The sequence below is a fragment of the Gavialis gangeticus genome, unplaced genomic scaffold (genome assembly GCF_001723915.1).
Source record: "Gavialis gangeticus isolate Ggan-Ray unplaced genomic scaffold, GavGan_comp1, whole genome shotgun sequence".
Classification (NCBI taxonomy): domain Eukaryota; kingdom Metazoa; phylum Chordata; order Crocodylia; family Gavialidae; genus Gavialis; species Gavialis gangeticus.
The window spans coordinates 66036851-66052578 of NW_017728992.1; the positions used below are offsets into that span (position 1 = coordinate 66036851).

Below are 15728 nucleotides of genomic sequence, written 5' to 3' on the forward strand. Positions count from 1 at the left end.
CAGCAGTGGGCTGGATAAAGTATGAAGACTCAGAAAATGCATTCCAGGAAATCTAAGAAACCTTGAAGGGATTTCAAAAGTTACCCTAAGCGGTTGAAATATGCATCTCCCTCACATCCAGGTTGGCAAGCTAAAGCAAGCTAGTTAAAAAATGAAGAGCATAACTCCCATCAGACTGTGACTGCATTAATTTCTTCTCAAATAGCAGTGATACTGTTCCTAAGTTTGTTCTGCATCTCTTTAAAGCCTTATAACTAAAAAGTTCAAAGGATATGTTTACATATCTATTCATTTCTTTAATAGCTCCACTGTTATCCTGGAAGGCAGGTCATTTAAATACAAGTCAAAGTTTAAAGTTGCTACAAAGGGCTTCATGAAAAAGAAAACATGTACTGATTAGGACATTAGTGGTTAACAAAACATAAAAATATCATTATAAAAACACTTTAAATCAATATTTATTAAAAGAACATCACAACAAGGTGACTAAAACATGAGACATTATAATGAGGCACTGTTCTACTGCTTGTATGCCTTTTTAAGACAATATATTGTTGCTTTTTAAAATAGGCCTTCCGTGTATTACTCCATACTCTCTCATTACACTTAACTATTTGTAAACAAATAAAGTGACAAAGAGAAACAAAGGGGGTTTGGGGTTTAAGATAATTTAGCAGACTTTCAGAGTGTGTACTACTCCTTAAAATTTACAAACTAAACAAAACCTACTTAAGCTAAAATTTGAATATTTTTTGCGGAGACTTAAGATTTAAAAAAATATATATTCATACACCTCAGTGTACAAAAGCATATTTATAGTATCACATCAAAATTGCAGAGAAGACCCCAGTGATCACTAGGAAATTTGCCACAGTCTAATTTTTCTAATCCAAGTAGGTCCAAGCTTCGTGGAATAAGCTGCCCTCCTGCTGCTGCTGCAGCACGGAAGAATATGCGATCAAACCGCAATTTACACTTGAATGAGACACCCAGGTTGGTGTTGGAGCCCGAGTCCCACGTATAGCGGCAGTGTGCAGGTTTGCCCAGAAACTCCCAGATGTCAAGAACGTTGTTAGGTAACCCACCTATCTTAGTAACCTGAAGAGAACAAACAAAACGCAGAGTATTACTTCCGTTAATATACTGTATTTTCTCAAATACAAAACACACCCCTGAATAAGACACACACCTTGTTTTTGAAAGACAAAATGAAGAAAAAAAGATCTTTCCTTGAGACCCTCTGCCACAGAGAAAGGGAAAGTGTCTGCAGCTAGGGGACCAAGTGTGCAGCTTTATTTTTGCGTCCTCCCCTCAACCGCCACCAACAGAAGCAGAAACTGTTGTTACTGTATCTCCCTGATTATAATGTATGCCTTAATTCCAGCAGCTGGCTTTTGGAGAAAGGTACATTATACGCAAGAAAATATGGTATTATGTTAAAAAGGTATTAGGAGTTATTTGCTAAGAACAGAACTTGGGTATTACACTGTAAATATTTGTTCTCCTGCAGAGCGCCAGGCATGAAAGTTGTGAGTATCAGAACTCTATTTAAAAACGTGATAGTCCCCAAAGAACTCCAGAAATATGAATGATTTCACAGACCATCAACTCCCGTCATGCTTCCCAGTTCAAGACACAGTACAAGGAACTACTTTGCATTTTCAAGTGACTAATCCAATGCTGTATTCCTTTTACGTGCATATACACCCACTCACCCACCCTTTCTGTTCATTTCAAAGGAAGCTTTGGTTATACAACGAATGCAGGGTTACTGCTACTGTAACACTCAATTCTCTCACTTGGAACAACAGCTGCTAAAATTTCAAACGCAGCATCTCATTTTGAGAGCTCAAATTTAGACACAGAAGACCTGCTTTTCCAGAGCTCACAGAGCTCTCATTAATTCCAGCTGGAGTAGCAGATTGGGAGAAGAGTTGGAAGGGAAAAAACAGGCTCCAGTTTCCAAAGTCAACCATGCTACCACAAAGCACTCAGAAATACAGAATACTTTTGAAAGGTGAGGTCAAAAGCAACAAAATTATGTATAAAGCAACTTAAGGCAGGAAAGAGGAAAAAAAAGAATTTATCATGGTACACCACTACAACAATTCTAGAGTCTTCAAAAGCATTCACCTCACGGTCTCTTAGGTTTGTATCCCCTCCAAATATAACAGTGCTTGACTCCGGTGCCTCCTGCATCATCTTTAATACTAGCTTCAGTTGGTTTATGCGTTCTTCCGAATGGTCTTTCGTGCTCTCAAGATGGGAAGTCATAAGACAGAGGTCATTACCAGATACAGTCGCCTGTTAGAGAAATCAAGTTAACAAACACAGTACATTACAGGAGTATGCAAAAGGTAAAGGACAAAGACAACATGCATATTGTTGATATGCTGATATATTGAATGGCTGAAATTCTGCATATTAACACTCGTATTGAAAAGGACAGAAGTAATTTACAACTTGATGTTGGACCTCTTTAGATCTGCTCTTGAAGGTACTATGCTCAATGAAGGTACTCCTCAGAAGCAAGTCCAAATGCCAGCTCATAACAATACTAAATCCAGCTGAGTTCCCAAGAATTCCCTCATTCAGATCTTTACTGAACAAAATAACTCCAGCCTTTTCCGAACTGATTTTGAGGACAGATTTTTCAGCTATTTATTCCACAGAGCAACGACATCCACCTCACAGTTAAGGCAACACGTAGCTTTTAGTTACAAGCTAAAGTAGTATTTCCTTCCCTGCACTTCATCCTGATCTTCTCCAAAGTGAAATACACCTGCCCATATTTCAGACATGCATGTTTTATATTAAGGTAGAATTTTTATAGAAACCCCTGGATAAATCTAGAACTGTCTGAAAGATCCAAAAGTTGTAAATATAAAGTTGAAGAATAAAAAAATCAGTTTGTTAAATAAAAGATGCATGCTTCCTAAAGAGAAAAGTGAAAAGCTTAGGCTACAGTTTACGAAAACCAAATATAATAAACTCTGGAAATGCAGAGGTCAGGTGTCTGAGACAGCTAAAGCAAGCTCTTATATCTCCCTCACCCTGTGCACTCTCTGTACAAGATAAACTTCTGACAAGTATGAGAGTCATATGACATGACAGACCAGGGGTCAGTAACCCCCAGCACGTGTGCCAAGCATGGCATGCAAGGCCATTTTGCTCAGCACACCACTGCTAGCCCAGGCTCTAAGCAGTTGCTGCCAGCCACATAACCCAGGCTGCTCCCAGCAGGCGGCTGGGAGGCTGCAAGCAGACTGGGCTCCGTGGGCCGGCTGGAAACAGCTGCTCTGGGCACGTTGGCACGCCGGCACCTTCCAAGGTAGACATTGTGTTTTTTTCAGTACTCCGGCCAAAAAACATTGCCTACCCCTGTGATAAACCATCAAAATAAAGAGTCTAAGTAAGAATCTTAGATCCTGAGAAACCTGTACCTTGTATACTTTGGAGTTTTACAGCAGTTGTACACCAGTTAAGTACTTTAGTCTGAACATACTTATACTAACCACAAAAACATTTAAGGATCAAACAGTCTATAGGAAAAGACACTTGCTGCTGAATAGCAGTTAAAGAAAAAGTCTTGGTGTGGGAAAAAGTTAATGAGAAGGTGGAATGGGAATTTCCTAGCTTTTTGGTTTAGATTTTGTAATCGTGAGAAACTCCATTGTTTTGCTCTTGTTGAGGGTGGGACAAATGCAAAGCAGTTTATGGTCGAGGATGCGATACATATCTGATGGCATTATAATAGGGCAAGCTAATGTATACTATGTATTTTGTCACATTTGTCTTACTTTTCACGTTTACTGCTTATTTAATGCATCTCCCCTAAGTTACAACCTATATATGCAACCTTACAAAGATATGTCCATAAATTAGACGATTAACTGCTTCATAATACATAAGAACCCACTTACATGCACAACTAATAGGTTTCTCATCATGGAAGTTGTTGGAAAGGGTATTATTTCTTGTTTTACTAATTTTACTCTTGAGTTTTTCAGCAGAATGGCAGTGAAATAACCATCTATATTACCTAAAGGGGAATAGGGAGAAGAAAGTTTAGTGCTGTAAGCACTGCATCCAACTGTTACTTCAAAAAGAATATTTTAGAGCTATGTTAAGATAAGAAATACTAAAAGTTTACAGATAGCTGTTCTCAGGTACACAAAATACCTAGGAAATTGATTTCTTAAAACTAGTCTTTCCAAAAGGAAACACCTATGAGAAAGGCATGTTAATCACGAGTCTTTCATCTATAATTTTTACAAAAATTAGAGTTTTAGTAAATCTGGAATCTAGAAACCACAGAAAATAAGGTATCCACTTCCCTTTCCTCCCCATGATTAGCCTTGCATGTTTACCTGGAATTACTGTGTAAGAAACAGCTCTCTTCTGCAGATAGGAGAGGTATGGTGGAATAACCTCTTGTAGAAACACCACATCTGGACTGTACCTGTAAAAGCAAGACATGTTGACAGTCTAACAATGAAGGCAAGCACAATGTTTCATATCATTAGGGCAAGTAAAACTGGAATGAGACTATTTAGCTTTCCCGAAACAAGAAGAGCATCCATGGCCAAGGGTGCTTTACAATGTTTCCTGGTATGTAAACACACCACCAGCTAGAGGAAAACAAGGAGCTGCAAAAAAATAGCATCATAATAATAAATTGCCTGTCCAGAGTCTGCCTTTTGCCTTCACATCTTGACCTTGTAAATACCGCTGATCCATTCAAATTTTATGCATGTGGAGAATGGAAGCAAAATGACTGGAAACCAGGCTTCAGCACATGTTCTGCTCCATCTAAATACTTCCAACCAAGATCCCTCAATCACACATTTGTGTAGGAGGTTGCTGCTGCCTTAATTAAAAAAAAGTCATTGACTTTCTCAATTTCTCCTGCATTCTACCTTCTTCTCAAGTTTTAGATTTTCAAGATGCAAGTCAACTCACCACTTGGCACACACACTGCAGTTTCTGTTGGTTTTTAACTTGAGTGACCTGTTTTATGGTTTGTCTTAGAATCTAAACCATAAAAAAGCCATAAACCAGAAAAACAAAGGTGTGCAACATGATCAAATCACTTGCTATTACGATCACAATCTTTGCATTTACTTCCAGTATGACCTATTCCAATTCCACAATCAAAGTGAAGCATTACTGTAGTCTGATATTAAATATCAAAGTGGCTTATTTAAAAAAAAGTTTATATGCTGCAGCAACTATCTGGCAAAAGAGGCTGATAGCACTCAACTCCCCATTTGCTTCAACACTATATAGGTTCACAGCCACTTCTAGCCAGTCACATATTTTCATTTTACCCAGATCACTTTAGTATTATGCATTCAAAAATACTGCAATCCTGTATTTCTGCAAAGGTACTTTGAGGATTATTATTTTACCAACACTTAAACAAATTTTAAGATGACTTACAATGCTAAATAAGAACAGACTCCTCTCGCTCTGTCTTGGAGATTTTCTAGATGTAAACCATCAATGTTCCACGTAATTAGAGAGAAGCTGCTGTCATCTTCTTGTTGTAGGAAGTCTGCTGTGCTGACTCCAGCACTGTCAGTAGTCACAACTGCTGTCAGGTCAATGCTAGAAAAAATATCATATCACACAAAGTATTTTTGCCACAGCTGCTGCCTCACTTTTTACCACAAAATAATTTTAGATATGTGTCTAACTATAAACATTTTCAAAACTGAAGAGATCTTTCATCTAAAAACAGCTGCAATTAATCCAGCAATTGAAATGCACAGGCCTCTGTCATATATATAGTCTTAAAACATGGCTATGATTAATGTTTTTCTTTTTCTCACTGGGACAAGAGAAAGGACCCCAATCTGATTTTAAAGTTAGGTTGGTTTCTACCAGCTTACCTTTGCTAACTTCCTTAAATTTCTTAGCAGAGCCAACTAAACCAATGCTTCTAGCTCACACTTAGCTTGTAATGTGACTGCTTCTTTTCAAGACCTGAAAGGGTCCTTGAAACCTGAAAGCTTGTCTCCTCTTGCTCCCAACTATCCAAGCTGGCCCAACAACAGACACTGTCTTATCTCACATGTCTTACTTCTCTTTAGTTGTTGGCACTGTTTAATACTCAAGAAGCTTATTAAGGAAACTTAATATTCAAAAGAAAGAGAGCTGTAACCAGTACACAGGTATATGTGCCATGAGGTACCATAGTACCTAAACTGGTTTGACAAGAGCTTGAGTATGTTTCACAGATGTATGCATGCACCTGGTCTAAAACACACATTATGCCAGACTACTTTGGGAATACCACCCCCAGACTTTGCTGCATCTAAAAGTAGATGCTTTACTGCACTTACATGCATTAAATCTACCCAGTATACTTCACCATGGCAAAGTTCAGAATGCATTGGCAGGACTTGAATTTGCTTGTGTAGGTAGAACTAAACAATGGATAGAACTTAAGTGTGCACTAAAACTCAAGTTCCTTTGAAGACAAAGAAGGCTGCAGCCAAACTAGATCCCAAGTGAAATGGGCACAATTAGGCAAGAGGTGCTCAACCTTTTCACCCCACAGGCCAGATCTGGTGAACAGCCCCAATTCGGCCATGCGGGGCTTAGAAATTTGGCAGTGAGGGAGCAGTAGCACTGTCTACCACTGCCCCACTGCCAAATTTCCAGACCTGGGAAGAGATCCATGAGCTAAATGACATGGCTCTGGCAGTACAGCACCCCTAGATTAGAACAAATTCTATGACAGCACCTGTATGTTTAATCATATAGATAAAGCACAGTAGATTGCATACACAGAGAAACTTTTGACCTTTGACCAAAATATTTTCTTCTCTACAACTCACACAGTGATAAATTACCTGGCACAACTGCTGTACTGTGCGCCTAAGAAACAAGATCAGATTCCTACCCTACCACGCTTACGATCTAACCTGAACAAGACACAGTCAAATGAGAAGGTAAGAGAGGGATATTAGAGGAAAATGCATCTCCACAAATTTCCCTGCTAAAATTAATTTTTAGATGCTATAATATACTATAATACAACACAGCTAAATGGATTATAATGTGAGAACATGGCTGTATGCTTAACAACAGAAAGACAGCCATGACTGGGAGGAAAGCTTAGTAGATCAGAGGACAGAGGCAATTCTTTACTGGGGTTTTTTGTTCCTAAAATTTCCCTATAGTGCTACAACTTCACTGCTGGAAGCACAAGCATGGGCTGGGTCCCCTTTAGCCATGAGTGTGCTGTCTACACTGGCACTACTTACTATCAGCAGAACTAACACGATGGTGGCGGAAAATCTGCTTAAGTTTCTCAGGCCTCATGCCCATGGGAACACTGTACATGATTTAAAGATGTTACCCCAAGAGCAAAGGGAGTGTAGAGCATTAAGCTAGCCTGTCCATATCAGAAAGCCAAACTGCTACAGGCAAGCTGAGCATGACATTATATAAGCATGGCTGTGAAACAAGGTTGTTTGCCTCACTACTGAGATACAAAAGTCCTTGAAGACAAGCCGGGTATAGCATATAGGTTAAATGCAGGGAAAGAGTGTTACAGCCCAGGCTGACCTCCCTGTCACCCTCCCTCAAGCTGTTGTAGCAAACATAGGCTTTTACACCTACTCAGCCTGAGAAATATCCAGACAGTCTCAAGGCTTTCAGGTACAAACCCCAGATAAATGCCCATGTGCTAGCACCATCTCTTTGGGAATAAGGACCTCCTGGCCCCAGCTTAGGTTTACTCTCTTCAGAGTCCTTCCCCCTTGTGCTCCATTCCCACATAGGACATGGTCTCTCACCAGGCGCCGTTGTCAGGTGTCCCGCTCACATCCCGCTCGTGCACTGGTGGCTCAAAGAAGGAGTCCAGCGCCCTCTGCAAGGGGGAAAGCAGTTAGCTGTGGTCATCATCAGAAATCAGGCAGAAGGCAGGGCAGGGCAGCACCTCCCCCTTTCCCCAGCTTTGGCCTCTAAATGACTCGATTTCTTTGTATTTGGTGCCCCTTCCCTCTGCGCTGCTGTTCTTAGCAACTGATGACAAAGCCTGGGCTGCTCAGAACCAGCTAGTCTCTGAAGCCGCAGTTCTCAGCTTTTTTAGACTCAGGGCTTCCCTTCACAGGCTGCGGGGGGTTCCCATTACACACTGGGGCCCCCTCTCACAGGCTGGGGGCAGGGCCAGATTAACTTTACTGGTCCCTAGGCAAACAAACTTGTGGGCCCCTACTTAATACTGTACAGGTTTCCCTTGCCAACCAGAGTTTTGAGTATCTATGCTTAATCTTCTATCCAGGGTGTTTCAACCTTTTACTCCTGGCGAGTACCCCCTTCTGGATGTGGAGCTGGGGGGGATCCCTGGCAGCCAGTTGGCAAGCAGGGGGGTGGGCAGCAGCACACCAGTGGTGGCAATGCATGGCCCCCACTAATCCACGCCGCTGCTGGGTACCCCCTGGGGCCTTCCCAAGTACCCCAAGGGGTGCAAATACCCCCAGCTGACAACCCCTGCTATGTACCCTTTTGGCTCCCATGGTATACAGTTTTGAGTAACCAGTTTCCATGGCCGCGCATCAGCCCACCACCTGCCATTCTTCCCATAAGCCTTTTGTCTTGCCAACCGTGGGAACTTTCAGGAACCTAACCCCAGCAGTTGGCAAGGGAAACCTGTATAGTTGTATTACTTTTTTCACTCGTTATAATATGTAAAATAAGTACAGCTGGGCCTCTTCATCACTTAGGGCCTTAGGCGTTTGCCTATGCATGAATCTGGCCCTGGCTAGGGGTGGGCCGGTGGCAGAGCGTCCCTTGACAGGCCGCGGGCTCCCCATGATACACTGGGGCCTTTTTTCCCGAGCTGGGGGCTCCCTTCACAGACCGGGGCCCCGCCTCCTGGCCCAGGCCAGCTCTTGGCAGCGGGTCGTGGCGGATGGCGGCGGCCGGGTGGGAGGTTTGCCCCCACCCGGTTCCGATGTGGAACCTCCAGGCTCGCCCCGCCCCCGCCTTCTCCGGCGGGCCCGGTGGCCGGCGCAGCGCCTACTTGCAGGTCCCAGCCGTGCTCCTCCAGGCGGCGCTCGGCCACGTTCGGCCCCGCGGCCGTGATGCAGGAGAACTCAGCGCACAGCAGCTGCTTGCGCTGCGCCAGCTCCGCTACGCCCTGCCCCGGCAGCGCATCTTCCGCCGGCGGCTGCCCCTGGTCGCCCCCGGCCCCGGCTGCCTCCATCGCCCCCGCGCTTTCCCGCTCTCCGCACTCCAGCGCCCCACTTCCCACACCCCCGACTCGGGTGCGCATGCGCAGCACTCATAGGCTGGGAACCCGAAACAGAAGGCAGGAGCTTTTTCAACCCCGCCCCCGCCTGTGACGTCACAAAGGCATGCCAAAACGCAAAAGTTCGGCGACTCTAACGAACTTTAGGACCTGGTTGGTCGGCGCGCTGATGTCACAAGTCACGTAGCTGGGTGCGTGGGGACGCTGTAGTCGGCGCTCCGCTCCTCTCTTCTCTTCTCTTCTCTTCTCTTTTATCCCCGCGGGGACGAGGCAGCGGGCCTCTCCGCCCTGGCAGCCCTATGGGCTCCGTCACACTGCAGTCCCTGCGGGAGATGATGAAAAGCCTGCTCGACTCCCCCGGCTTTGATCGCGTGCTGGATAAGGTAGAGCCCTGCAGGGGAGATGCCACCAAGTGCTTGTCGGCTCAGGTGGTTTTGCTCACTTGGCCGGAGATCCCCCTCCTTCTTGACCTTGAATGAACTGCTGCATGTAGTTAGCCTGTCCCTTGTCCTGCGGGCAGGGTGACCTCTGCCGCAGTCTACAGATGCCTCCAAATGCCATGTTCTTGGCTACACGATTGGTAGTAATGGGGGATTGCACTCAGGCTCTCCCTTCTGTCTTTTGGCCGGGGGCAAGTGGGACTAGGGGGCATCTGAGCTCCAAGGCTTCCAGGCTTGGAGCTTACATGTATTAGGCTTGCCACGGATTTGGGAGTATCTGAAGCCCCAGGCTGAAGGGTCTGGGAGGTAAGATACTTGCCAGTGGTAGTGCCACACAGACAACTAACCTCTAATTAGCACCCTCCAGGGGACTGTATTCATTGGGTTCCTATACACTTGTAGAGAGGCTGCTCCAATGCACTATTCTTAAAGCGCATTGGAGGAGACTCTGTTAATTGAGTCTGCTGGAATGTGGTAATTCCTGCACTCCAGCAGACTCCAGTGTCATGTGAAAGAGCACCCCCACGCTGAAAAATGGCAGCAGGGCGCTGTAAAGCTGGCTTGATGAGCTTTAGTTCAAAGCACCCTACTGCCATTTTTCAGTGCAAGGATGCTGATGCATGTGACACTAGGCACTTTTAGTTAGCGCAGCAGCTGTGGTAATTAAAGCACCCCACCCACCAGAGCATGTCTGTAAATGCTCTCAGAATCTGCTCTGCAATGTGCCAATAATTAGCATGCATTGGAGTAGGCATTTGGCAGGTGTGTAGCGGCCCTTTGTTTCTAATTGGGTAGAGGACATTAAACTTTGTAACAACTGTTCTTGGGTGGGGCAGAAAGTTGGGTTGGGTGGGGGTTGCTGTCAAGGTCTGATCCTGCTTTTCTTTGCATGCACAAGGTACTGTAATAGGAAAGAAAAGCAAAGAGAGAAAATGCAGTTTCTGTCTCTGCTAGTGATGTTTAGACTGTGTCTGTCGCATCTCTGGACTATGCTAGCAAGTGTGAAGGTGCCATGCTGTGCTCTTTAGTCTCCAACCTAAGAGCTGTACGAGGTACACACAGGTAAACTTTCTCTTTGGGTGTGCTTAATTGCACATGGCCAATGCCACTGCAAGAAGTTTATATGGCATCTATTTTGTAGTTTAGCAAGCATGGAGTAGACGTGTCACACTACTGCAGTCTGGAGATGGTGTAGACATCTTTTTATTTGCAACCTTGCTGGTTGAAAAGCAAGGACACAGAACATGGGGCAGCTTGCACCAGCATCAGGCTATGCAAGGCAGTGTCTTTCTCTGGGATAAAAGCCTTGTTGCAGAACAAGCAATAATGGCCAGCTAAGCTTGACTGCACAGAATATAGACAGATAAGTAGTAAGGAAAAGAAGTAAAAGGACCCACGGGAAAAAGAGAGCCAGATACTGTTAAGGACCCAGTGAGAGTGGTGGAAATGACAAATGTCATTCTGATTCAGAAAGGTCAAGGACTCTGTTGGCAGAACTCTAAGCAGAATGGAAGATTTTTGTAGACTGGTTTCCTGAAGTCTACCCCACTGGGGAGACTGAAATGATTGCTCTGGAAGGTCTGCATTCAGTCCTATGTTTCTAATGTCCTCATGAATACATTGCACAGGCTTAGAAGAAAATTCAGAATGATGTTATGCAGTACTTAAAATGCTTATTTGTTTCCTCAAAAGGAACTTTATAGCAGTGGTTTACTCCCTGCTTGATAATTTGACTGAAAGTAGAAAAGTATGTGGACAACATCTGACATAACCAGAACTCTGTGTAGCTCAAATGTAATGCAAAGAAGTTGTTAACATGCCAAAGTGGGGGATCAATATAAAATTTAAGACTGCAGCAACTAGATCTACCATTTTGAACATGCAAAATATTTTGCGATACTGTAGAAATAAGCTTTTCTGTGAATGCTCTGAGGCTAGACCTTGCATCAACGTAGAATTGTACCAGAAATCTAGTTTTAGCCTGATGTTAAGTTGATGCAATGGTTTTGAATAGAGGAGAGAGGGTAGAATTAACACAGCTAGTTTGGACTGAAAAGCGTACATTTATAAAAAGAAGATTCCATGATTGGGGCTCCATAGAAAGCCTAACTATGAGCCTCTTCCTTGGTGGTTGTATAATTTGATGCATTTTTACAAGGTCTTTACATGTTACTTGCTGCTTCAAAAGCAAGACTTGACATTGTTATCCCTAAGCCATATATCTCTTATGTCCAACAGACCTAACAATGAACTACAAAAACCTCTATGTAGTTCTAGAATAATTGCCTTAAAGTCTGTACCTCCTTTTTCCATGTGGTAGTTTAACTTTTCTGTATAAAGAGGATAGATGAAATGTCTCACTACTCTCAGCTCCAACTGGATTTTTCCTTTCCAAGTCAGAAACTTGCAGACTTGAGAAATGGCACTTCTGTCTGAGCACTGAAGCACTTGACAAGCATCTTGCAATTAGCTGTTTCTGGATGAAATATTTTTTAAAATGTTGTTTTATTTAATAAAACACTCAAGATGCACATGACAACTGCAAAAGTTTCAGTTCAAGCTACTGGCGTACAAGGTAAATGAGGCCTTCCTATCTGAAACCATATGCAATTATGGATTTGGCACAACAGACATTAAACTTTAAGTGCTGCTATTTAGCAGTGAACCAAAATAAATGTATTCCTTAAAAAACAAGTCAACATTTTTTTTGTCCTAAGTAAAACCTTATTACTTCTAGAGGTGAAACAAGTTATTTCATGAAGGGTTTCTTAATATTACTATCTTTATTTTGTGATAATTCTTCCTAAAGCTGATGTAGCATTTAAAATAATATTGCAAATCTGAATGTATTTATAAAATCTTTGCTTCTTCCAGTTTTGTGGAGAACCCTGAGTCACTTTGATTCACTTTGAATTATGCAACACCTGTTGCTACTGGGATGTAGCAGTTAATTAGTAAGGCAGGTTTCTAAACAAGGAAACCTAACAACAGTTGTTTTGTGTCAGTGAGGTAGCTTCTTGGGGCCTACTTACAACAGGAAACTTATCACTGATCAACCCAGTTAGTATAATTTTCTGTGGGCACGTCTACATGTGCATTAATGTGGCGTAGTTACTGTGTATTAAGTTTAATACCTGTAATAACAGGTACTGTACTAACTCAGTGTGCAGTAACTGGCACTACTGCACAGTAACACCAGCACATGCCTTTTTAGTGAAGCTAATGCACAGTAGGCTAATTCTGCTAGCAAAAGCATTAGCACGGCTTTGGCTGTGACACGTGCGCAGTAGAATTAGTCTACTGTGCATTTAGCATCTTGTGTAGACATGCATTGCATGGACAAAAACAGTCAGGAGTAAGAACATCCATATAACTGGTATGCCTGCTTATTCTGGATAACTGTGACTACAAGGGGATAGAGGTATGACTGCTGGTAAGTTACCCATGTACGAGTCCTGAGCATGTCAAACTAATCGTTCTCATACTCCTTTCAAAATACTCCTGTTTTGTGAGCTACCAGGTTTGGCTATACAATTATAACAGATGGGTAAATCAAATCAAGCCATTAGAAGGAGTCTCCGTTAGCCTTATTCAAGATGTAAAGGCCACTTAACCAAAGTATGCCCCTTCATAACAATTATTAGCAGTCCGAGAGGACCACTGAAGTGTTGTTAAATGGATGATATGAACACTTGTTACAGTAACGTCCTAGAGGAATTTATATTGTGTATAAAATCTCCAGTCACGATTTTACAGAAATATCTGGGTTGGCCCTTTTTCATTGTTATGTTTTCATCTCTCCTCATGAAAAATTATTTCAGTTCCTGGTCTGTCTTTCAACTTGATCTTTTCTCTGGGAAGAGGCATGATGATCATCAATATGCTGAGCTCTTGAAGTAACAGAATTATGTTCCTCTGTTCGGTTTCAGATGAAGCTTCTTTCTGCAACTCCTGGGAAGGTTGTATGTGAAATGAAAGTTGACGAGCAGCACGCAAACAGGGCTGGCACACTGCACGGAGGCTTGACTGCCACCCTAGTAGATGTTGTGTCAACAACAGCACTGCTGTACACAGAAAGAGGAGCTCCAGGGGTCAGCGTGGACATGAACATAACGTATGTATTGAGCATGTTTGTTATAAGGTGTTAAGTTTTCTCCCTAGTTGCCTTTCACAAATGGACTGCTGAGTTTCTCTCTTGTGACCTACGCAGCCCTGGCGAGATGCATTACAATAGGTTGGCTCTGAAACACTTAGTTTTACTGAACTTGGTGGAGATCTTATTTGGGCATCACCTCGGGTAACGGAGGTACTAGTTTGAGTTAGTCTTTTAACTATGTGTTTTGTTTATGCCTTGGCTTTTGTGACGGAGTTCTGATTCTGCAGGCTTTTCACTTACGAGATTGTAGATCTTGAAAACAAGAAGTAACATTCAAATTGTTGAAAAAGTGGAAGGGGTTAGCCTGGGCTCATCTTGTTCCAGCTCTGGCATGGATGTTGCATGGAGCTGCCTAATGTGAAGAACAGAAAAATCAGAGATGCTGAGAAAAGCCCCCTACATTCAAGTATTGCTTTTCTCATCAAAGTGGGAGACAACTATTCATCAGAGTTTTGGCAATTTCATAGCCTCCTTCTAGTTGAAGCCCTTGGCTCTAAACATACACAAGCTTTTGGGAGCTTTTGCTTCGATGGCATTGTGGCTTATATAAGCCTCAGGAGAGATACTGAAGTAGAATGGCATTAGGTGGTGACCTTTCAGTGTATTGTTTGAGACGCTATGTTTTGGTTCCAAAATGGATTGTTATGTAAAGACAGGAAAGTCTGGGTTCTTACCTGTCTTTGGTTTATCACAAAACTAAGGTATTGATGGTAAGCTTCTTTCCACAATAGGCCAGGCAGGAACCCTGCCAACCCATGTTACGTTTAGAAATGTGGGAATCTGGGTATAGGAATTGTCTGAGGGGTAGCTGACTGTAGTATGTTTTTGGTTTTGTTTTGTTTTTTAAGCTTTCCAATATTTGACATGCTATGCATAAACTCTTACCTGTTCATTCTCTCTCTTATTCAAGATACATGTCAGCTGCTAAGATAGGAGAAGAGGTACTGATAACTGCTCAGGTTTTGAAGCAAGGAAGAAGCATTGCATTTGCCAGCGTGGATTTAACAAACAAGGCGACTGGAAAGTTAATAGCACAAGGCAGACATACAAAGTATCTGGGCTCTTAATATAAGGAAATGATCTCTAAAAAAAAAAGAAAGGTTTGCCATAATATTCTGTAGTGAATTACTCTTCTAGTTTCACATATCACTGTAGGCTGTTAGATGGCCTATATTAAATGGGTTGGTTTGAGTTCCATAATTAATGGACTTGTGTCCATGTCAGAAAACTGCCATTAAAGTTGGCACTAACTTTCAGCTGATTGTAGTCCTTCAGCCCTTGACTACTCTCCCCAACAGCTGAAGACTGATCTGACACTTTTTGTGCCCAAAGAGAATGACAATAAGGTGAACCTTTCAATTCAGGATTCAGACTTGGTGTCGGGACAGTGTAGGAAAGCTTAGTTTTCTGGTGCCCATGCCAGACCTGTCATGAAAAATGACTCTGTCTTCAAGGCTGCCAGACAATCAATTGCCTTTTGGACGCCAAACTTATGAACAGACTGCATTCTTTATTTTGTATAATAAAGCGGTATTTAAGTAACACATCTTCACAAGCTCATAAATACTGACTGAAATTGTGAATCCAATATAAGAATATGTTGCAAATGAAAATAAAATATACCTTACTTTCATTTTTATGCTTGAACTCAATTATTTTATAAAATAAAATTCTCAATTATCTGAAGAGAGAAGACCTGTGAGGTGACTGTATGTGTTGCTGGGCCAACTTGTATAGTTGCGAGAGAGGAGATAAACTTTCAGATTTCAAGTGCCCTTCATTAGGTTGTGGAAAGGAAGCAGTTGCATTCCAAGCCAAGCATAAGTTAGAAGCACTTCCCTAGTTTAAAGTTTATTCTGCTAAATCA

The 15728-nt window shown here is 42.5% G+C and overlaps 2 protein-coding genes across 2 annotated transcripts; one reads left to right on the top strand and one right to left on the bottom strand.

Moving 5' to 3' along the window:
* Nucleotides 1–271: 271 nt before the first annotated feature.
* On the bottom strand, nucleotides 272–9335 carry TDP2 (tyrosyl-DNA phosphodiesterase 2). The gene is made up of 7 exons (XM_019523762.1): nucleotides 9038–9335; nucleotides 7809–7882; nucleotides 5443–5610; nucleotides 4371–4462; nucleotides 3924–4042; nucleotides 2134–2304; nucleotides 272–1098 (listed from the first exon to the last, which is right to left on the bottom strand). The coding sequence occupies exons 1-7, from the start codon at nucleotides 9287–9289 to the stop codon at nucleotides 814–816; spliced, it is 1161 nt and encodes a 386-aa protein (XP_019379307.1). The 5' UTR covers nucleotides 9290–9335; the 3' UTR covers nucleotides 272–813.
* A 176-nt stretch (nucleotides 9336–9511) lies between these two features.
* ACOT13 (acyl-CoA thioesterase 13) lies at nucleotides 9512–15494 on the top strand. The gene is made up of 3 exons (XM_019523773.1): nucleotides 9512–9648; nucleotides 13635–13819; nucleotides 14772–15494. Exons 1-3 carry the CDS (start codon nucleotides 9565–9567, stop codon nucleotides 14926–14928), a joined length of 426 nt encoding a protein of 141 aa, XP_019379318.1. The 5' UTR covers nucleotides 9512–9564; the 3' UTR covers nucleotides 14929–15494.
* Nucleotides 15495–15728: the final 234 nt, after the last annotated feature.